The following is a 24499-nucleotide window of genomic DNA, read 5'->3' on the forward strand; positions in this document are numbered from 1 at the left end:
ATAAGCACAAGAGTTCTGTGATATGCCTTATTTCTGTGAGAGATGAATTTTTCTGAGTAATGACATAGTGTTTGGCTGTGTTTCATGTTAATGAACAAATATATATTAAATAAGGAATCGTTCATCAGAGCACACATAAAACATGGTTCTGTACTGACAAAAAAGTAATCTAAATTCATATTTACCCTAGGAACAATGGTTCAGTATTTGCTAACTCAAGTGTTTGCAACAATTTCATTAGAAGTAGAAGTACCAGTATATCATTATTGTTGGATTTTTAGAATAGTGAAAAATATAAGGCAACCCTAATATGTATTGGTGAGAAAGTAGAGAAACAGAGTTTGAATGATTCTTACAATGGTACAGTGTTATAATAATTAAAATTAATGGTATACCTCAACTTATAATAGTTATAACAGTTGTGATTTTGACATATGTCACATTACTGAAGGGTATTACAGTATACCAAATTGTCAGTTAACAAAGTTTGGTGTTTATGGATTCTGTAGTACAGGTGTTAGCCAACTATGGACTATGGGAAAAATCTGACCCATGAGCTAGCTTTGCATACTCACATGCCAACAATGATTTGTGCATTTTAAACTATTGTACAATCAAAGATATAAAGCACATGGAACACAGGCTGAATCCCACAGTAACCTTACGAAGTATAGATAACAAGGACTGTGTATAAATACATTTGTATAAAACATGACTTGATTACTTTGATTAAAATTATTGGAGAACAGTATACATTCTTTGAATCTGAGTAGAGTGGAACTGGAAAACACTTGTGTTTGTGTATGTGTGTGTATATGTGTATGTGTGTATGTGTGTTTGTGTGTGTATGTGTGTAGAAAAAATTATTATTTCTAGTTACTGGAAAGACAATTTTCAAGTAGATTTTAGTTTTAGGTAGTAAATTTTATATGTCATGTGAGTTCTTCTTGGTTCTGCTGTGAAGCTGATGTTGTGTTTACTTTGGTAGTACCTTGTTTAGTTGGACATTTCCTAGTGATGGTTCAATGTTCTAAGGTTTTTCATGTGAACTATTTTCACTTATTAGCTCCTTTTGATGATCAATGTAACAAGTTTTAATTCCCTCCATTTCCAGCACAGCAGGAGTATCTAAGGAAAAATAGTTTTCAGAACACCATAACATGGCACGTAACATGTGCTCCTAGGTTCTAAGACATGCATTGCTGGTGACCAAAGAGTTCACACAAGCTGGATGACACGGTCCACTGCAGAACGACACTAAGTAGATGCACTCTGTTTCTCCAACACTGTAAACCTCACCAGAACGTTGCTGTGCTGAATACAGGAGGCAACTTGAACAAAATGGTTCATACTTGTGTTGTTGCTACACATTTCTGAACATAGAAAAGTTACAGTTACAACACCAGGCACTATCACTATTTCTTCCTCCATTATACTCTTATGAAGCCATCATAATAGATGTGGCCCAATGCTGACTGAAATGACTCTCACCGGTGCACAAATCACAAAATGACACATATAGTTCTATACACCTGAGCTCAGTCAGGTGATTTTACATAGATGTGTCTAAACACACATGTTCACACAAAAATGTGTGCAAGATTGTTCATAAAGAATCTTCTAAAATATGAATTCTTCTTTTTGGGGGAGGCAACCTTGAAGAGGGTTTATGGTCTGATGTCAACACTGTCCACCCAAAGAATCAGCCTCTTGGCCATCTAGTTTGAGAATGGCTTGTACTTCTATTTGATGTCTCCCTACCTTTCATCTACACAAACACTGTATTCTTCACTGTTGCTGTGTGGAGGAGGATGTGCTGGCGGGGGAGGAAGCAAGTCTGCCCAGTTCATTCCTCCTTGTTTTGGTACCTTGGGTGTTCGTGCCCCTTTCTTGTGCCCTTGACTCCCTAGAAGAGAAATAAAACATACTTCTTTTATTTCTAGCTTTAAAAAATGTTTCCATTGTCCCGAAGTTAATTAATTCCAGCAAATATGATCTTATAATTTATAGAGAGAGAGATAAGATACAGTTTTCCTCATTAATTTTAAACAGAATTTTGTATAAGTGGAAAAGCAAAATACTGCCAAGTTTAACAGGAAAATACATAGCAAAGAGAGCAATACAAAAGCAAAAACGAATTTTACGAGTCATATCACTAATAGTGATCTTCCTACAGCAATTAATTGTATTATGGATTATCATCTAAAACAAATGAGCTGTAGACATATTTTCTGGCGTGCCTTTCTATTATTTAATTGCTGAAACCTAAACTACAATATGATACAGATATGATCTATTAGAGTTTCACTGTTGCATTAAATCACTGAATATATATATAATTTGTACTTGTCCATTGAAATGGTTTAAGCACAATTAAATTACTAGTTTTCTTTCAAAAAGAAGGCGGAGAAGGATATAATTGCTAGAAGAACTAATATAGCTAATGACAAAAGAGTCAGAAAAATGTTCTTTCAAGAAGTGTTTTCAGCCGTTCTTTCAATAAAATTAGAATTTCCAGTAAAAAAAAAAAAAAAAAAAAACAATGTAGTTGGAGATTAGTAGTTTGAAGCAGCTCAGTGCTTCAAGTTTGGATTGTGGAGTTGGCATATTCTTTAATCATTGAAAGCTGTACATATAATACTCATCTTTTAAAATTTTTTGGATCAAAATATATTTGGGGACAAAATACTCCTCAACTATTATATATTACAAGTTTATATATAATTATCAACCATGAGTTTGCAGTTAATTTTTTTCTCAGATGACCTCTTTGTATTAGTGTATTATCTTTAACTTTTTTAACCCTAAGTGAATCACATGGTGAATAAAACAGATCTTAGCTTATACAAAGAGTCTTTGCTTCAAGTTACTGGGAGTTTTCAGTCAATGGCATTATTTGTCATACCAGATATTCTTACATGTCAAGTGTATGTAGGGGTGGGGGCGGACAGGAGGGTAAAGAACTGGCTGTTAATACTATGCTATGTTCTTTGTCTCTGTTCTTTATTTGTCTTGTATCAAGATGACATTAACCAATGTCTTCTCTTGATTTCCTGACACATGTGAATCATTAATCACCCCAGCAGCCTTAAGAAGGTTAACATCACTGGGTGCCAGTGTTTCATGCCTGCAATCCTATCTGCTCATGAGGCTGGGATGTGAGGTCTGAGGTTCGAAAAAAATTAGTCAGGCACAGAGAGACAAAGGATCCATGTTTTCCCTTATCTATGGAAGCGAGATTGTGTTCAAACTCCTAAGTAAAGAAGCTGGGGAGTACACACACATACACAAATGTAATGAACTGAAATACGGTTGAGTCGAGTGAGATCTCAAATACTTCAGTTCCTTAGAAATCCAAAATCAATGTTAAGCAAACTAAAACTCCAGGGAACAGGGACTGGCAAAGGGTAGGGTGGGGAAAGGACTGGACCGATGAAGAGGAGAAGATGGGGAAAATGCAGACAAAAATCCAATATCTGTCCTACAAAATGAATAAAAGTGAAAGAAGAGGTGGATAAGGGATAGGCGAGAATGTCAAAAGGCTGATCAAGATACGCTGCATTCATAAACTGCCTTGTTAAGTGGCAACTCCTTTGCACAGTTAGTTTGATGATGATGATGATGTCCATGAGAAGTCTCTTATCTCCAATGGACAAGTAAAAAGCCAAAGTGGGGTGTGTCTCAAGTGGTTAGTGTTAGCCTTGAATTAAAAAATCCAAAGCAGAGTATGAGGCCCTGAGATTAAACTCCAGTACTGGAAAGCTGGAAAACATACAAATGCACGCCTGCGTGCTAGCGCGCGCACGTGCACACACACACACACACACACACACACACGCACACACCTACACTTTATTCCCTTGCTTTTGTCCCCCTCCTCTCCTATCACCAGATTTCACATTTTTGTAATCTTCTCACCAAATATCCACAGAATAACGAATAGCTCCAGCAGCATGCAGAGATCTAGGTATCTGGGTCTTGGGATGGAGGTTGGTTAAAAGCTAATGACTTACAACCTTTAAATAATATTTTAATTGTTAAAAGAAAGACAGCAGAATCTGCGAGAAACGTGAAACGTAAACTTTTCATCCAAACCATTTCCACATACAATAGGAAATACCAAAGCAGCATAGTTAAGGAAGTAAAGGCAGCAAAATAGCAAATGTGATACTCATTACAGCACAGAGGTAGAGACTCTTGCCTAAAAGAATCTAAAGACAACTTATATCCAGTTGCCAGGAGGTGCTGTTTTTTTTTTTACTCTGTCTTGCAGAAACATACTCCACTCAAGATTCAATCGGTTTGTTTTCATTGTGATGTGACTTGCCACATGTTCCTTCTAATAATGAACCGCCTTTAATTAGAAAAACAGGACTTAAGTACCAGTAAGCGGCCAGCTGCAGCCCCTATCAGGAAAACAGCTGGCAAACAGCTGCACCAGCATGAAGACCACAGGGAAGAGCAGCAATGCGAATCCTAGGGCTGGCAAGGTTGCTTTGTGAGGTTTCGAGTAAGAACAGAGAGAATATACGAAGATTATATACTAAGTCAGCTTCCCACTGTACCTACATCTCAGGTTATTGAGTCCCTCTTTCATCATGCCTAAGTGACCTCATATTATTGCTTTTACAGTCTCCTTTCAAATGGTCATATGTTTAGTAGATGCATGTGCAACTTTCTTATTTTCATTAAAGGTTAGGGCATACTTCTGATTTTACTGATGTTCATTAACCAAAAGAAAAACAAAATGCCTAGCATTTTATTCCAAGTAGAAAACAAGAGGGTTTATTGAGTGGATACTCCTTTAACTTGCAGACCAGACTCAGGTCTGGAATTCCAAGGACATAAATTGATTGTATGCTATGTGAGTACACAAGTCCAATAACATTCTGCTAGTGATCTTGGAATGTGCTCTTGTTCTGATGGCGAGGTTGATATTTTCTTTGGCACTCCTCACTTACCAGATGTACTACTTCCTCGATCTGAACTGTTGTAGGAGCCTCCAGTGTTCTGGTCATACGGTTGGTTGTATGGGATAGTTGGTGGAACTGCATCATTGGCTCGATAATCTAGACATTTTAGAGGGGAAAAATAAGTGTCCATTTTTCTCTTTGTGAATTACGTTACATCTCTGGTTTGCCTATAGTCTGAATAAAGGAAGGAACCAATTGGATCATTTATTTGCCTGCTTATGTCTTTGTTTTATATTCATACTGTTAGCATATGTGAAGGCATATATTTGAGGTAAATATTTATAAAATACAACTACAGGGATCGTGGGTATAGCTCAGTGGTAGAACGCCTCTACTCACCCACACCCTCATAACCATATTACACACATGTACATGTTATATATGCACATCGCTAAGTACATGTGCATGTACATGGTAACAAAACAATTTAAATAAGTCAAAAAATCATGTGTACAAATAATAAAAAAAATAAAAATTAGGCTAGGCACGGCAGCAAATGCACATAATTCCATCACTCAGGAGGCTTTAGTTTGAGGTCAGCCTGAGCTTATCTAGCGAGACCATATGTCAAAAGTAAAATCTATACAGCAAAACAAAAACTTGTCAGCAAGCTTGTACCTAATAAAATGTATCCTTAATGACAGTAAAAGATATTAATCTTTTCCCAGAAACCTCTGCTTACTTAGGCAAATGTGAAAATCCAATTGCTAAGTTTGCCAGTGGAATACAGTCAACAATACTCATTCTCATTGCATTCCAGGATATCTATTATCCTTTAACACACTGAATTTGCTTATAAGCAACATAAACCCAAATCAGAGTTCTGAAATATCTGTACAGAACACTGTCACAGCGATCCATGAGCTATAAACTAAAGAAAGAATTATGTCAGAATCTGCATGCTAAACCCCATGATTGCTGAAACTCACCAATTCCATTTTTTGTCATGAACTTGTACAGAAATCTTAATAAGCACTTATTTAATTGGGTTATTAGATCAGTCAAGCGCTTGGGAAAAGGCTAGGAGAATGTTACTTTCCAATTAAAACAGATAACATGAACTCATCCGATAAAATATTTACATTATCTTCTTGTAATTCGGGGTCGTAATAAATTTTATTTTTGAAAAAAATGCTCCCAATTGAAGTCTGAATAGAACAACTCTATGTCTCTAATTAGCTATGATAAAATGCATTCTATACCTAGATACTAGCACCATATTGCCCATTTATTGAAACTAGAGCAATTCTGCTTTTCCTGGAGGTATAACTTTGCAAATCATGTTTTAAAAGCAGTAGCCTGAAGAACTACAAAGAAATCAAATACCTATCTATTCCAACCTACACATAGCACCATACAGAGTCATTTCCCCCCAGGCCATAAAATGCTGCTTCAAGTTAATAGTGAACTCAATTTATTTTAGGTTCTATCCTGACAGACTTCAATCAGGTCATCCAAGGAAATTTAGGCTCTAAAATTATACATTGTAGCAGTTTAGTAACCATATGAAGTGATAGAACAAATTGAACCACTTCTCCAGTTCAAGTTTAATTTAATTATTTTTTTCTTCAATTTGATATAAAAAATAATACCATTCGTTTATAGGACCATGTAGAAGCAATTACCTTCCATCCTCAAGTGGAAAGATGGGATAGTCTATTTATTGAAAATGTGAGGCATTGTGACAGTTGGACATCTGCCTTATGAATAAAAGATTGCATGTCCCGAGCAATCCCTCACTTACTATCAAATTTAAATTAATCGCAAAGCCATTTGATGATACTTATATGTTATTATAAAAATCAATTTTCCAAGGTATTGTTGTGCTAATTAACTCCTTGACACTGGAAACCAAAGAAACCAAAGAAAGAAGAATACCTCAGGACCAAAAGGAAAGGTTGCATTTGCTAGACACAGGCAAGTTTTGACAGAGAGCTGCAGAAGGGTTAAGAGCGTCGGGACACAGAAGGCTGAACATCCAATTCCCAGCCCTCACCTTTGTTCAGCTTGTTTTGCTCGATGATGTTATACTGAATTGGGGCGACTTCTGGCTTCTGCTGACCAGGTGGCTTCCAGTGCTTCTCGCTCGAATCCTCGCCGCCATTGTTCATGTTGTGGCTGAGGTTGGACTGGATGAGCTGGGTGGTGGCGTAAGGAGTTGGCTGCCCTGATGGATTGACAAAACGCCCATCCTTCAGATTTGGGCTATTGAAGGTTTTCATCTCATTGATTTTGTTACTAAGGTCCACATCACCATAAACAGTTGACTCAGGGAGCATCAGATTTGTTTGTTTGTTATCCAGTTGGTTGTTATAATTTGCTATACAATCAGCTATGTGCAATGGAGAGGAAAAGGAGAAAGTCATTCTGCAGGGTTATTCCTTTTCAATTGCTTTCTAAGAAGCTTTGTGAGTCACAGTAAAATTGGGTGGTAAAGTACAAATGGGAGGAAATAAGATCAGTAGGAATGACCAAATATTCACCAGGGATTTCAAAAGCAACATAGAGAATATTAGAGTGTACAATAGAGTGTACAATAATTTTGAGCATCCCTTAGTGCTGTGAGGTGAGTAATTTATCCAATTTAAAATAATTTTCCTTTAATGACTCCGATACTAGGAATTCCATTAAAATAAATGTATAAGGGTCAACTTTAAATTTTTTCTAGTCTTGGGTTACTTACTAAGCTAATTTGAATCTAGAAGTTAGCTGTCAAAGCAACAGAACCAAGAGGGAGAGGGCAGAAATGCTCTATCAGCAGATCAAAATACCTGAGCTCTTTGTTTTATATTAAAAACATAAGAGGAACCAGAGCAAAGTAAGAGTAAATAGTGCTCAGAAGAATTTTATTAGCTCATATGTTGCTCATATAAGCATAATTATTTTGAAGAAAATAATTTTTTCATGGTATTATAATGACACCCCAGAAGCATAAAATGGTAATAATGATGACAAAATGAATTATAGTAACCAGGGTCATTTAATCAAATAAAGCCTGAAATAATATCTAATATGTCTAATATCTCATTTCCACTCCCATTTTCCCTTAATTGAAATAATTAGGAATTAAATGGCTGATACATATAGGCCTATGGTTGAAAGTATTACTACAGCAGTTAGAACTGGAGTTACATTTTAAAGTTAAAACATGTTAAAGTAAAAAATGTTACCATGGGAAAAACATGCCATTATCATACTAGTGTTGTTTCATAGTGCCACTAACTTAGTCGAGTTCCTTGAAAATAGGTTTTCAAACAGGATATACTTAAAAACTGACAAACTAGAATTTTTACAAAAGCTGTAAATAAGAATACGATTGTAGGAAAAAAATTGCAACTTTTCTGTCTTACTCAAGCCACCTACCTTAAAATTCAATAGTACATGATCAGTGGTACAGGTATTTTATCCCTTTAGTCTTTAAGAAATCTTGTCTTTAATTTCAAGCTCTTAAGTACTATTTAATAGCTGTGAAGAAGTATTATAAAAAACAATGGCTCTCAAAATCCCGTTTGATTCTGCCCTGTTTCTTTATCTGTATTATCCAATCAGGTGGGCTTTTTTTTTGTTGTTCTTTTTTAAAAGAGATACTGGAAAGTTTTGAAATGGTATTACTTTCCAGAGAAGCCACTTGCCATATGTAACTGTGGATCACCTGATAGGTAACTAGGAAGATGAAGAGCTGAATTTTAAGTTGTATCTTATTTATTTTACTTAATGTAAGTAGCTTTCAGTGGCCAGTCACTACCCCACTCTTGTGGGTTTTTTTTTTTGTTGTTGTTGTTTGTTTTGCCGGTTGTGGGGCCTGAAATCTGGGCCTGGGCGCTGTCCCTCAGCTCTTCAGCTCAAGGCTAGCACTCTACCACTTGAGCCACAGCACCACCTCTGGCTTTTACTGCTTATGTGGTGCTGAGGAATCGAACCAAGGGCCTCATGCATGCAAGGCAAGAGCTCTACCACTGAGCCACCTTCCCAGCCCCGCTACCCCACCTCTTAATTTAAATGGGTATTACCATGTCTCATGGCCTCTAGGTCTCCATATAGTCACTTACTTACAATTATGTGACTATCTGCAAACAACCAGAACATGACAACTCTGGAGGTCATAACTGGTCACATGATGATACTATGTTCTCACTGAGTGAATAAAGCACGGGGTTGTTTTAAAGTAATCACAAATTTCTCTGTGATTTATTCTTATAGTTCCATCTTTTTTCTTGCCAGTCTATTTTTTTTTCCTTTAGTACAGGAGTTATTTCCCATTCATAGCCATATCTCTTCACTTGTTAGAGTGTTCATGCTGAAGTTTTGTAAGAAATTGTCTGTAAATGTTATCCTTTATCTTATGTATTCCACATTCATTTGTTCTACTATGATAAGTGAGTGGTAAAACTTTAGCAGAGCAATGTCCTTACTGGTATATACCTACACCAAAATACATAGTAGGCAATAAGTGCATGCACGTATACCTACAATATACATATCTATTTATATTTCTTGTGCCCTTAGGATTTACTTCTATAAAATCTCAGTGAAAATTTTAGCAAACTTCTATTTCAGATTTTTTTGTTACTTTTGTTGCAAAATTGTTATTACTACTGCTATTGTTGTAATTACTGTCAGTGGAGAATTTGGTTCACTTTACAGATTCATTGACCTTTGGATCAGAGTTTTTCTCAGTACTGTGAAAATAAGTAAATATTATAAATATTTCATAGTTCTAGTCCAAGATCATAACTATCCACAGTCTTATTAACACTTTTGCCATGATTTAATTTTTCTTGTAATTTGTTCTCTATTTTAGAATGAGTATAGGCTAACCTCAGGGACAATTTCCTCAGTAGAGTGGAAAGCATAAGGATTGAAGGACAGAGAAAAATGCCTGAATTGGACTAGTTTGCTATGTCATGTTCATTGCTGCAGGGGAATGTTGAGGCAACTGTTTCTTCCTGCACTCTGCAGGGAGAGGAAAAGGAGACGTGGTTCCTCTTGGTTAATTCTGTCTAAGGCTTCCTGGAAACCCATCCCACGCTCTGTGTGGCCCTAACCTGGGCGACTGTAGGTGGTCAGGTTGCTGTCGCTGTTCCCGGTGCCAGCCGTGCAGCAGTTGATGGAGCAGTCATTGTGGTTGTTGCCAGTGTTGGGCCACGTGTCTGCCAGCCAGGGCTGTGCTGCAGGTTCGCTGATGTTCAGAAGTCCTGGCCTGAAGAAAAGAAATACATGATACCAAATATTGTGTGAATGGAAAAAAGGCTGCTCACTGGGAACTCCAGGAAACACTTCATTTCGTTCATTTTGCAGTCATTTGGTTGAACAGTATTATACTCTGATTCTTCTTTATTTCCAGATAGGCAATTCTAACATAAAGTTCTGGAGTATATCTCAGAATTGTGCATCAAGTCATAATCTACCAAGCAGATAGACTAGTGGTTGGAGCTACAATTTACTATTGTTGGCATTATTCTATATTGCCTTTCGTCACAGTAATTAAAAATTACATATGGCACCTAAAAATGTAGGAAACTAGTTCTTTCTCTTTCTTTCTTTCTTTCCTTTTTTTTGACTTGTAGTATATTAAATACATTCTAGTTAGCATCATTTGTGTTTCTTCATTTTGGGTCTACTATAAAATTACAATTCTCATGTGACTGTGCTTTTTTCCAAATAAATAAGTAAATACATACATACATACATACATACATACATACATACATAAAACAAAGCACAATGACTGTGAATGCTTTGCTGTCATCATAGGCTTACAGAACTTTTATATTTATGATTGGCTTCCAAAAGAAAAAAAGGATTAGCAACTTACACTGTCGCTTTCTGTTGAGATATGTTTGGAATAGTGTTAAAGATGAAGGCGATCCATAGTTTTATTGTCCCATTATGACCCCGCTTTTTGATTCTATTGAACATCTCCCACATTTCTTGCCAACTGCATATATGGTTCAGTTGACTTAAAAAAAAGTTATTATTCACCAGGTATCTTTTTCTGCTACAATCTAAGATACACAAGAGCTAGACTTTTTTCTACTTTGTTCACCGATGGATTCTAAGCAGCTAAAACACTTCCTGCCATATACTTGGAATTCATGATAAAGGGGGAAAAAAATCACAATTCAATCATGTTTGTAGCTGATACCTTCACTCGGTTACCTCTTTGTCATCCCTGCATCTTTTATCATTTCACTTAGAAAAATGTTCATATCTATTTAGTATTTGAAATAAATCACTGCTAGAATTGTTTTTATTTTGAAAAATTAGTTATTAGTAAAATTTTCAAATCAGTAAAGAATTTTTTAAAAAAATTCTGGCCATAGAAAACAGTATGTTATCTGGCCATTGTTTCCTATACAATAGCAACTTCTATCCCAGGTACAGATTATTTAGAGAATGAACAAGCTTATGGTTTCTGTGTGTGCACAGGATTTTGAGTATGTGCACATGTGTCCATGCACAGAGAACAGTTTCAAGCCAATTGATGTTAGCATCCATGAATATTCACCTATAAATAGGTGGGTAAATAATCAAGCACCCCAGGTTTACTCCTGAGAAAACATCCTGATGCCAGAAGCTCTATCATAAATGTCCGGGCTTAGACTTACATAATATTCCCCTGAAGTGAAACACAAAAAATTCAAGAATCACATCTTACTAGTTTTCTCTGCCCAGAAGCTTATTCAACTTTACAAAGAAGGGCACTCAATAAATTAATTGAATTTGAATTTTAAAACGGTTTTAGTTGGAAAATCTTTTTGTTCTCCCCTGGTACCAGGATGTTATTGCATTTGAAACCCCAAATCAGCATTTTGTGGAATATCCTTTAGCTTGCCTCATGCAATGCACACCCTACCTCAGCTCCTTCAACCTCCTGGCACACCAATTTGTGATTTCTCTGTGAATATATTAAGGTTCACTGGATGATAATTACCAAAAGAAATCATAAATACAGGTTGGAGGTTCACTTTAATTAGAGGGGGGGAAATCTCTTTGTTAACAAGCTACTAGATCCTTTCTTCTATTTCACCATATTTCCCTTCAAATGGAGATGTGACCTATGCTGAAAGCAGAACCATCAGAAACAAGCACAACCTGCAACTTATGAGCAACTGCTGCGTTCGGCAGACTTTCAAATGAGCATTTTTCCTTTGATAGTATCTGTTAACTAGCTATATTTCTTAATCTTCATAAATGCCATAGCTTAATCACCTTAACTCCTTTTAATCGCTTGCTAACTCAGCAAGTCTGGTCTTTTTTGGTTAAAGTCCGCCCTCGTGTGGTCAGTTGCTAAAATGCAACGGCTCCCCTTGGTAATGTATCTCGTTTAGTTTAACAGCGGAGCTCAAATGGAATCTTTTTAAGATGGTGGAACAATTTTTGTTTTTAAGATAAATCTTTTTTTTTTTTAAAGAAGAAGACATTGTATCTCAGAGGATGACAAGAAGGAACACCTGGAATTCCCACTTAGGCTCCATGAAACAAGCAAAATAATTACCTGCCTCCACTGCTCACAGCTTCACCTCCTCTCTGATAAGTGACTAGAATGTTACAAAAAAATAAAAAGAACAATTAATAAACATGCCTGCATAGTCCAAAACCATTACATTCATGAACATCCTACAAAAATAAAATTCTTTCTTCCTTACTAGAAACAAGATACAAGTCATTAGAAGATATAACATATTTATTATTGGACTATTTAGTTTTTTTTGTAGAATTAAGTATACATTGGTTTTATTTTCTTAAAGTTCCAACAAGGTTGAGGAAAACAAAAATTACAGTAGATTCATGATAAACATGACCCTTACTTATTTATTCATTAACAGCTTTATAAATCCCTTTTGAATTTATCAGATCCCACAATTTCATGATATGTATGCATCCTTCCCAGAAGATGCTAGGAAAACAGAGATAAATGCTCTTGGTACACACAAACATGTGTGCTGGGTTGTGACTATTAATTAAGGTGACCTATTTCTCTTCCAGCTTGTGAAAACCCTTTCTCATTATATTTACATCAACCATGTATACATAATGAAAATATATCTTAATGCTTCTAAAAGCATCCTCAGCTTGATAAATTTGGGATTGAAAACATGGCTAGACCAACAACAACAAAAAAGAAGATTTGCACATAGTTAGGCAAGGGGTTAAGAAGATTAGCTTTTCTGTGAATACAGACACATTTTCTAGGGAGAAATGTGTTTTCCAAAGCTGCCAAGTTTTGCTACTTAGAAAAACTCTGAACTGGTAGTCTGTTAGGGAGAGATAACTGCTCCCAGACATTCCAGTAACTGGATTAAAACCAAGAGGCCCGGCTACAGGTACACTGCTGACTGACGGGAGTGATGAGAGGGAAGAGGTCCCGTTGCAAGGAAACTGAATGGGGCAGAGAATTTGGACTTGGGGAAAATGAAGTTTTATCTTTCATATGTGCTGGACATGTTGGTTACCATTTTGAATATTGACTGAATGCTCAGAGAACTAAGAAAGGAGAGGGATTTTTTTTTTCCCTCCTGGGAAAATGTGAAAGCTAAATGAAGGGGGGGGGGGAGGGAATTGCATTGCCAAGTATGAAATAATCAATGAGATGATTAGCATGTTAAATCATGCCAAGGGTTCGACCGTGCCTACATGCAATTCAGGTTAAGGTGTGATGTGGTGTAGGTATAAACTAAATGGAGGAAAAGAGAAACAAAAAATCACACGACTCTTTCTACTTCCAAAGCATGCCTGCATGAGTAGATGAACTATTGTATTCTATTTACATCCTTTCCCCCAAGTTACTGCTGAGAACCAACTACAACCAGAAACACAATAGTAAAACACATGCCAAGGTAACAAAGGGAAGGGAGAGGAGAGGAGCAAATATATACCTGTTGGTGTGAAGGTAAAGGACGGGACTGAAAAATCAAAACAAAATAGAAACCAGTTATTAAGCTGAAGAGAGAAGGGAATATATCACATTAGTATAAATCAAGCAGACAGCTGAACATAAAACAAATGTAAACAGCTAAGCCAGTAGGTCTGACACTCTGCTATATGAATAAAACAAAATCGGAGGTTTTAAAAAAGAAAAATGCTTGTCTGTACAGGTACCACTGTGGCGTGTGAGACAGCTAGCACTCTTGGGAGGGGAGTTGTGTGTGTTAGCCTGCAAATGACCCTGCATTTAGCGACGTTTGTACAAACAGGAATCCCTTTCTATTAATCATTCCCAAACACCGGATGATGGATTCTTAAACAAGTATTATCAGGGTTTTGCTGGAACCTTATCTAGGAATCTGAAAGTAAATGCTTATTAAATGGACTAATAGGTGCACTTAAGTGTTCATTACTGGAAGCAGTAAGAAAGGAAAAAGAAAGGAGAAAGGGAGGGAGGGAGGAGGAAGGAAGAGAGAGAGATGGATGGAGAAGAAGGAGGAGAAAGAGGAAGAAGAGGAATAGGAAGAAAAGGAGGAGAAGAGGAGGAAAAAGAAGAAGAAAGAAGAGAGGGGAAAGAAGAAAAGAAGGAGGAGGAGGAGGAGGCAAAGTAGAGGAGGAGGAGGAGGAAGGAGGAGGAAACAAAGAGAATCATAAAATCAAACTGTCTCACTGACAAGAAGTGCCTGAATATAGAAACCTAATAACATTACATTTTCATCATCTTAAAAATTTGTGGAGACAGGAAAAAAAAAGAAGTGTGGAGCCTTGAACTTCAATGTTGCCATCGTAATTTACATTTAGAAGCTTTCTCGGGGTAGGATGAACATATTTTTTTTTCCTACGGTGATGCTAGACACTAAACAATAGAACAATAACACTCCTCTGAGAACCTTCACTCTCTCTGCAGTTATAAATCTTAATCTAATCAATAATGCCTGAAATTGAACTGCAGACCTCAAAAGTAGCAGCCTGGCTTCCCTCCCACTTTCTCTGTCTTCTCCATTCCTGAGTGTGGGATACTGCCAGAGTCATTTCCATGTCATTTCATACAGGGAGGAGACTGAATTATTGTCCAAGCTTTAAAGTAAAGGCTGCCCTGGTGAAGAAAGCAAGGGAATCCATATTTCTTTCTTGAAGATTAAGGATTGCTTTATTTTTTAATTCTTAAGACAAACAAAAGTACTGATTAACATGTACTAAAAAGAATAGGCTGCCAAAAAGGGATTTCCTATTTTCCATTTGAATATTGATTCTTTTTTTTTTTTTTAATTTACTTTAAGATTAGAGTTTGGGGCCTTGCAGAATAGAATGCTAAAAACATCCTCACAAATTGTTCCTTCTTCCCTAGCTTCTTTCCCTCTGAGCACCCTAACAAGAGTAACAAAACCCTGACTTCTGTCTCCAGCGCACATACTGGCCTTCCTTTGAGCGAAGAAGCCTTTCTCCTAAGAATTCTATTGTGTATTCTTTCAGCCAAGTCTTTTCAGAGAGTCAATGAAATGTACTGACATTCAAAACTTCAGAGCCACAGTAACGAGTCTTCATTAAAAAGAGATGTACATCTGATACAGAAGCAATTCAAGCAAGAGCCAAGTGCCTGCACATTAATTTGTGATCACAAGGACAAATGTGGAACTCAGGAGAGGGTCCTTGTCATTGCTTCTGACCTGGCCTAGTGAGAGGAATTGAAGGCGAGACTTAAAGGGGTGAGTACTAAGTGACATTTTCCCCACTGGCATCAAACATCAACTTAAGTCTCAAAGCCTGGCATCTGTACCCACCCAAGGAAGTGGCTGTACTTCCTGGCTGTATGTGGACATGGTAGGGAAACGGAGTGGCCCAAGAGCCTGGTAGAGGGAGACTTGATTAAAACAAAAAAAGCCAGATTATAGCTTGATATTTGGTATTCTATGGGTCTTTGTCACTTATGTCTGTCTTAATCTCATAAAATTATTGGCTTTAATTGTGGTATAGAAAACTTAAGATCTTACGATGCATTTTAAAAAGGCTGGGTAAGAAAAAGAACCAGGAAAAGCAGAATGGAGTGTTCCTCGGCTTACATTTGTGATTATGTTCTGTGGGCGCTGCTCACGTTACACAGAAGGGAGTGGAAGAGATATTAGTGTCACAGGGTGCGCGGGAAGAGCACACAGGCCATGTTCAGCATGCTCCAGGGGACATTAGTAAAGGAAACAACATTTCAGCTGGGGGGGGGGAAGGGGATTGCCACGTCAGGGGTGGGGCTTCGAGGCTACAACAGGGCATTAAGCTGTTCCACTCGCAAGCCTAGTAAGTGCTTCTCACTGCTCGCTGGCTATTTGCAAAACAGAATAGATCACACCCATCATTTTGACCAGTGTGTTCAAGAGACCATGCATCCACGTGTGAAGCGGTCACTCTTCTTTATTTAAAGCAGATTTCAAAACATAGCGTCTTCCTCCTGTCCACACCTGGCCCCTTCCTCACCTCCCCACACAGAGGCGCCCACAAACAACCTTCTTGGCATTGATGTGTGGTTGGAGGTTTGTACGACAATACCTGGGCCTGACATTCTTCTTTTCCGGATACAGAATGACCAGTAAGTACTACGTGTGCAGGAATCTGGAAGCCCTCATTTTGTTTTCTGTTTTGCAGGCTGAGAAACTGACATGTTGCTTCATCTCTAGACAGGGCGCATGTGTGGAAAGAAATGTAGGGAGGGATGGGAACACAAAGGCCATCTATGTACAGGGAGAAGGTGGCATTAGAGCCGGCGAGGAGGCACTGAGATTCATTTTTACATATTGCTGATGGATCTGTGCTGATTGTTTTGTTTTCTTATAAACGTGGGAATAACTACTTAAAAACTGCTGACCACAATGTCTTACCAATGCATTAGGACATTCCAGTTGTAGCTAGCACTGGAAATTCCTACTGAGTCATATACTTAGGGAAATTACCTGGCTCAGATACATAGGACATGTTCAAGTAGGAAATACGAAGATAATGAGAAAAAAGGGTGGAGATGTTTGGGAAAGTCTGTCTTTATTGGCACTCTTCTTTAGATTTGCTCGCTAGCAGTACAAAACTTCTCTATTACATTGAAGTATGAGCCCTGAAACTTGGGTAATGCATGATTGGGCATCAAAATCATAACAATTCTGAGAGCAGAAAATATAAATAATTTTGTTGAGCTAAAGACACTTTGGAAAAGTGAGACTTACAGCTAAGCTATATATAGCCCAGACTTGAGGAGTATATTTGGGAGGGAAGGAAAGAAGATTATGTATCTTACAGTGTTAATAATCTCCAAGGAGGATTAAAAAAGTACAAATCAATAATCCTCTGAGTCTGAGGCTATCTAGCAAATGCATTTACAAAACATCTCAGTATATCTGGTAAATCCTCAAAACTATGACTAATAGCAGTTTTCTAAACTTGTGAAACTCAGTGTTAAAAAATATCATGAGGGAGGCTGGGAAGGTGGCTCAGTGGTAGAGCGCTTGTCTTGAATGCATGAGGCCCTGGGTTCGATTCTTTAGTACCACATAAGCAAAAAGAAAAAAAGCCAGAAGTGGCGCTGTGGCTCAAGTGGTAGAACGCTAGCCTTGAGCTGAAGGGCTGAGGGACAGTGCGCAGGCCCAGAGTTCAAGCCCCATGACCAGACCCTCCAAAAAAATACCATGAGGAACAGGTAAATATTCAACTTTGGTCCATTAAGAAGAAAAATAATACCAAGCCTCTTCTCTCTGTTAACAATAGGTACCTCACTGAGGCCTGGGGTATACTCACTGAAAAAGAACTACTTTTAGAAGTCATTACTGGCAGTGTTCTCTGTTCATTGCTTCACAAAAGGCAATAGCACTTTCCACTTTCACCTCCCCACCAAATACTGGAGTATAAGGCTCAGACTTAAATTCCTGTGATGACATCACAATTTCCATGGATAACATAAAACAATAAAATAATTGCCTAAGAGAAGAGAGCAATGTGTGAGGACAAGTCTAGATGTCTCTTGATGAAGCATATTCAAAAGCAAGGGGGTCCTGTGAAACTAATGAGCTTACTTTGTTTCACTGTTACCCCGGAGAGGTTCGTACATAGACACTATTGTAAAGAAAAAGTACTATTAAAATACAAGTGCATTAAAAGAATTACATGTAGAATATATATGTATACATGTAAAATCATGAGTAATTAAGTAGTTTTATAAACACTGAGTTTTACTAGGCATAGTACAAGCCAACAAACTGGAGAAAGCTAATACCTTTCCGGATACCCGCATAAGTACTGGTGAGTCCATTCCTCTTCTTGCGGTGTCGATAAAGCCAGATGCTGAAGACCATGAGAATGATCCAGCAGGCTGCCCCGATTCCCGCAATGAACGCTGGCTGCTTCACCACATCGGAAATCTGCTGAGCCAGGCTGACCTGATCCTCAGGTGACACAGGGTTTCCGTGAGAATCTGAAAGGACAGCTTCTGATTAATGGCAGTTGTATCCCCGGCGGGAGAACGGCTGCTATGTTAGTTGGCTCTGTTTTACACAGTCATTTCTGGTTTTTTTTTCTGTACTTCATTGGGAGAAGTAACATAGTTTGTGAAATTTTCAGCAAAACTCCACTATTTCCCTTTTGATTTCATGAGGCTCCATTGCTCCTGTTTATGAAGTTACACAGGGCAAGGCTAAACACAGTGTGAATGTGGGAAACTAAAAACATGACATGTTTTGATGCAAGCTTAGAAGTAAAGAAGGGGCATTGCAGAAGTGCATGCACAAAAGATACAAATTTCCTCACAGGAACCTTCAAGTCCACATTTGAAAGAGGACAGATTTTTTTACTCTACTCTAAGGCAGATCTTAAAAAAAAAAAAAAAATGCCACAAGTCTGGTAATTTATGGTTGTGTCTCCTTCCCAGACTACACTGTGAGACCCTTAACTGTCGAATAAACACATTACTTGAACCCATGTTCCAAAAGAAGAAAAAAATCCCATAAAATTACTGATCATTAAAACACAATGACAAATTAAGAGAACTATGAACCATCTCTCTTCTAAAATAATAACCACGGGCAGCAATAGCTATAAGAAAAGAACATTAAATATGCAAAAGAATGTTCAAGTGTTATGAGTAGTCAAGAAGACTTACAGTTTCTATTAAACATTTTGATTCAAGAATTAAAAATTGATGAAGTGCAGAGGAAATAAAATGTACTCATTTCATGCCATGTGTCTTGAACCTAGGAAGACCAGTTCTAGTCCACCATTTCACCAGGTGACACCAAACACTCTGAAAATTGTCTGGGGACAGCTGGAGAGTGCTGTTGTTATATGGAAGCAATATCCCATTTTACTGACACTAATGGAAGCCAACCCCAAGCTCACCCAATGGGGAAAATTCTCATTCGTCTGAAAAGTTGTAATATTCTTTCTCTTCAACATGTGCTAAAGCAAGATGCTTGCTCATTCATTATGATTGGTTTTTCATACAATTCTAAAATTGTTTGAACCAGACAATATTCTTGCAGTGTATTCTTTGGTTCCATTAATACTCTGAAACTAAGATGAACATTCTCACACCAGAGAAAGGATTGCCACGGGCAATCTTGTTTTACCCTAGTTCCTCAATATGGCCAATAAATATCATTTGCCCTATCCAACTAACTGGCTGTTGGGGATCTCCTTCCGGTGAGAGGACTGGCTTCTCTGACCCTTGTGATGTACAGTGGAACAGAGAGAGAACTCATCATGTCTGTTTTCTCTAAGAACAACCGGAACTCACCACAGGAAACACCATGGTGCAGCACAATGAGCAAATGAAGACCTCAGCCCACTGGGTGAGCACATTGCTTCTGTGCATTTTCCTTTGTCAGCAGCCCTGCTCCCTCAAGATCTGTGAGTAATAAAGTGCTTCCATATTTCCTGTGCTTTGTTTTATTGACTCTGCTGAATCTCACCCGATCAAAACACCTAGCCCTAGCTCTCCTCCCAATCAAGGAGATTTTTAAAAGCCAGACAAAATCCACACAGGAAATATCTGCTGTTCTATGTAAGTTTCCTGTGATTGGCACATCTGGGCACAGAGCTGGATACTCAGGTATCATGTAAAGAATTATCAGGGTAAAGAATTATCCTATGAAATACCCACAACCGCATCTCCTAGAGGTTGGTCAGGACATAGCGGAAATTCACATTCATTCTGCAGAGAAAGACCTCAGAACCATATTAAAGAGAAATATTGCAATTAGGCTAATATCATCTGCCTTGACATAGAAACACTTTCCAGCTCCCAAATACATTTAGAACTCTAGAGAATTAGAATTCATTAGAATTCTAATGAATTACATAAAATTTGTATACATCATTCTAGATGAGTATCATTCCTTAAGTCAAAAAAGTATGAAGATTTCTTTTATGATTAAATATAATTTTATCTTGTTAGAGATAACTAGCAATGAAGGCTAAGCAACATTCGGTAGCTTTGGACAAAGCCTTTATAAAACAGCATCTCTGAAATGGCTGAATTCCTTCCCATGAAGACTCTGTGTGTGTGTGTGGGGGGGGGGCGGGGGGGTATATCGGTGTGCCTGTGTGTTAGAGAGAGACAGAGACAGAGAAAGAGAGCATTTGCTTTTGCTTTTTTTTTTTTTTTTTACTTGAACAGACTTCGAGATTTCATTGTATGGATGGTCAAGGCTGAAAAACCTATTTTCTCAAGAATTCACTTGCCTTCAACTGTTTGTTGACTAAACGTTCTATTTCATGTTCTAAACGCTTTAATCTCTGGGTATCCTAAGAGCATTTCTACCTCTGAAAGAAAAAAAAAGCCTCTTCTTTTTATTCCTTACACACCCTTTGTATCTGCCAGGTTTATAGATTTCATGGCTATTTGCACAAGGTTAGGTTGGGTAGCTTCAGATTTTATGGAAAGAGTCAGGAGAGTCTCCATGCAAAGGGCCAGATGAGCTGGAGGGGACGGGGGTGGTGTGACTAATGAACAAAAAGCCACACTGCAGCTCAGGCTTTGTTTCGTAGCAGCACAGGCTCTATTCACACCTGGAAAACTGGCACATACTCATGATACCAAGAAAAGCAAATCTGAGTTGGTTCCATATCTTAGCTATGGCAAATAATGCTGCAATAAATATGGAACCAACCCAGATGCCCCTCAGTAGATAAATGGATCAAGAAAATGTGGTATATATACACAATGGAATTCTATGCCTCCATCAGAAAGAATAACATTGCCCCATTTGTTAGGAAATGGAAAGACTTGGAAAATAAATATATTAAGTGAAGTAAGCCAGGCCCAAAGAAACATAGGTCCCATGGTTTCCCTTATTTGCAATACCTAGGATATGGCTGGGACAAGCGGAAAAGGTCAGATAAGATGATGTTAGGGGAATGAACCACAAGATAGGGACACAAGTGTTTTTTTCTTTCTTGCTATTGCTTCGAACATATTTATAAGGTGATTGTTTTGTTGCTTTGTATGTCTCTCCCCACGGTATAACCCCTGTTTTCACTGTATTTGATGTTGGTATATTTTGTAGAGGGGAAGAGAAAAAACCAAATCATTTAAATAGGGATACAGGTGGACCCATTGCAACAATGAGATATACAAAATGCTATGTTGAAAACGATCTTTACAGCTTGGGGGGAGGGGGTAGTTGTAGAGGTGGGAGGGCAGGGTTGGTAGGGGTAAAACAAAGGAGGAGGCAATAATGCTTGATAAGAAATGTACTTATTACCTTGCTCATGTAAGTGTAACCCTTCTGTACAGTATTTTCACAATAAAAAACTTTTAAAAAAAATTAAAAAAAAGAGAAAACCAAATCTGACCCTTAACTATCAAGATTTAAGTCTTAAGTGAGTCAAATTACTCAAGCTCCTTTTTAGCCAATTCATTCTCCACAAACAAGGTGAGAAAGTCATGTGTCATCAATGGGAAACATCAACATTGCCCAGGTCACCACCATGTAAACTACAACTCTAATTTTGCCAAATTATTATTGACAATTCCTCCTAAAATGTGGACATATATCTAAATATCAACAATTTTCTAAAGATTACTTGTTTCTCCCATCTGTTATATTAATGTAGCAAATGGGTACTGTACAGTTTTAATTTCCTTTATTGGTTCAGGAAAAGTTATGCATGACATTGGTCAAGACACACTGTATTCATAAACTACTTGTTTGAATGGCAACTCCTTCATACAACTACTTATCGACAATAGAATATTTTTTAAACATGGTTTTAAAATGTGTTCACCCCCCCCACATACAAATAAAAATTCTTGCCCATTGCTCTTACAGAGTAAGCAAGCTGTCCAGTAAAAGCTCACCTACCAATAGGCTTGTTAGAAGAAGAAGTCTTCTTAATCAATGACTGATTGGCAGTGGACCCAGTCATCTGCTTACAATCACATTGGGTAAGTTTAATTAATATCCACCTTTCCAGGTCTGAATCTCTTAAATCCTCCCATAGATTATGTGCTTCTTTCTTTCTCTCTGCTGTTTCAGGGACAATGTGGAAGCCCCTTGTTAAAGGTGCCAACCCTCCTTAGCCTGTGACCCTTGATGTCTGTCTGGAAAAGAGTCTCACCCAACCACTGGACTTTAGGGAGAAGTCTTAACACTACAACATCACAATTTTTGCAAGTATACTGTTCCTGCAAATAGAACTGTGTCAACAGTGAGAGATCAACAACCAAGGATATAGAACAACCAATTTAATGAAGGCCAAATGTCCTTAAATTCATTTTGAGAGAATTCACAGATGTCATCAATAGTGTTATACAAAAATACTGAGTATGTGTTTGTGATGTACAGAGATTCTTATTATCTGGACCTGTTCTGTAATGTAACATCTGACATAAAATATTAACTGTTATTACCTAAAATACTGCTCCTGACTTGTAGCACACCAATGTATACATTTTAGCACCTTTTATAAATTTAAATGACACTTCTCAACATCTGAAATTCTTCTTCCCAAATTTTAGACATAATTGTACTTGTTTTTTGTTGTTGTTGATACTTTGGGCTTTACTTGTAATCCCTTATTAATTCACACATCATGTTTAATGTATTGTTGACAGAAAATGAATTATGGTTACAGAGAAGCCTATGCAAGGATCAAAAAATTTTAATGCAAAGCTTTTGAAGCAGAAATTAATATTTAATTGTGTAAGTAATTCACATATAAACATATGTCATATGCTATTTGACACCCCAGTTTATCTTTTCTTATAAAGACAATTAAAATTTTAACTAGACACTAAGTGTAAATTTAAATTTCCAATACCTAGTTTGGGTTTTGCCTGGAAGGTGTTTTTATTTTTATTGTATTTTTTTAATTTACTCGACTCTGAATAGTGTGAGTCCATGAGGGTACACAGTCGGCCTTTCTTGTTCACTGAAGTACTCTTGTTGCTCCATTCATGATATTTCTTGAATAGCTGAACAAATTCCATCAGTATAAGACTAATAGTATTAAAGATGCTTAGCTGGAAATGATGGGGGTAAGTTTACATTTTGTTGTGAAGCAGCTACAGGCATGTGCCACATCAAATGATTATGGGATTTGGGACCCTGTGGTTGTATTAATGTGACTCTGATGTTCACATGATGACAAAAATGCCTAACAAGGACTTGCTCAGCATATCTTCCTATTGGTAAGCAATGCACGACTGTCTTGATTATACTTAAGTACGTTTCAAATAATACCCGTTGTATTTGTAAGACACATACAGCTTGGCCACTTGAAAACCAAAGCAAAGCAGAATGGGTGGTAGTGGGGCAGACTGAGTGATCCACACAGGGATACTTACCCAACTGGATGAACTGAGGCTCACTCTTCACTCCAGGCCCGGCCCCGGTACTGGCTGCCACCTCTACACTGTATCGGACCCCAGGAACCAGGGAGGGAATGACCACGGAAAATGTGGAGCCGTCTACTGTCTTGTTTATATGGTATCTTGTCTCGTTGCCCAGACACCAAACCTAAAGGAAGCCCAGAAGAAAAGATACACTGGTAAATGCTCTTTATCAGTGTAAAAGATCAGTCTTCTAGAAAATGATCCATGTGCTAGGAAAGACAAGCCAGTGATTTAGATGTGTTTTAGGTTCTCAACAGAATTCAGACCGACCATGAATTGCACAAGAAGTCTTAAAAGTCATCCTTCCCCATGATGTAATTCTGAGTCTCACAATAAAATCCACTGTTCGCTATAGCTTCAAGATCTCTACATTTTCTCAGTCACTTTGTTGTTGTTGTTGGTGGTAGTGGTGGTGGTGGTCATGGGGCTTGAACTCCAGGCCTGGGTGCTATCCCTCAGCAATTCAGCTCAAGGATAGCACCCTACCATTTGAGCCACAGCGCCACTTCTGGTTTTCTGGTGGTTTATGGGAAATAAGAGTTTCATGGACTTTCCTGCCCAGGCTGGCTTTGAACCATGATCCTTAGCTCTCAGCTTCCTGAGTAGCTAGGATTACAGGTGTGAGTCACTGGTGCCTGACCTCAGTCACTTTTTAAATGATTATAATGCATATCTCTGCAAGCTCTTGCTTGACATTTTATGATATGTGCATACATATTATATGTCAATTATACCT

General features: G+C 37.8%; 1 protein-coding gene across 1 annotated transcript in view; it reads right to left on the reverse strand.

Annotated features, from left to right (window-relative positions):
- Robo1 (roundabout guidance receptor 1) overlaps nucleotides 1–24499 on the reverse strand; it is a 378600-nt gene that overhangs the window by 34070 nt on the left and 320031 nt on the right. The window contains exons 17-24 of the mRNA XM_042676939.1: nucleotides 23716–23887; nucleotides 18148–18345; nucleotides 13853–13879; nucleotides 12472–12514; nucleotides 10019–10173; nucleotides 6970–7305; nucleotides 4962–5069; nucleotides 1762–1906 (exon numbers count right to left, since the gene is read on the reverse strand). Coding sequence (XP_042532873.1) covers nucleotides 1762–1906; nucleotides 4962–5069; nucleotides 6970–7305; nucleotides 10019–10173; nucleotides 12472–12514; nucleotides 13853–13879; nucleotides 18148–18345; nucleotides 23716–23887 — 1184 coding nt within the window. The remainder of the gene's footprint in view (nucleotides 1–1761; nucleotides 1907–4961; nucleotides 5070–6969; nucleotides 7306–10018; nucleotides 10174–12471; nucleotides 12515–13852; nucleotides 13880–18147; nucleotides 18346–23715; nucleotides 23888–24499) is intronic.

Source organism: Dipodomys spectabilis, unplaced genomic scaffold, assembly GCF_019054845.1.
Source record: "Dipodomys spectabilis isolate Male_0828 unplaced genomic scaffold, ASM1905484v1 ptg000032l, whole genome shotgun sequence".
NCBI lineage: Eukaryota > Metazoa > Chordata > Mammalia > Rodentia > Heteromyidae > Dipodomys > Dipodomys spectabilis.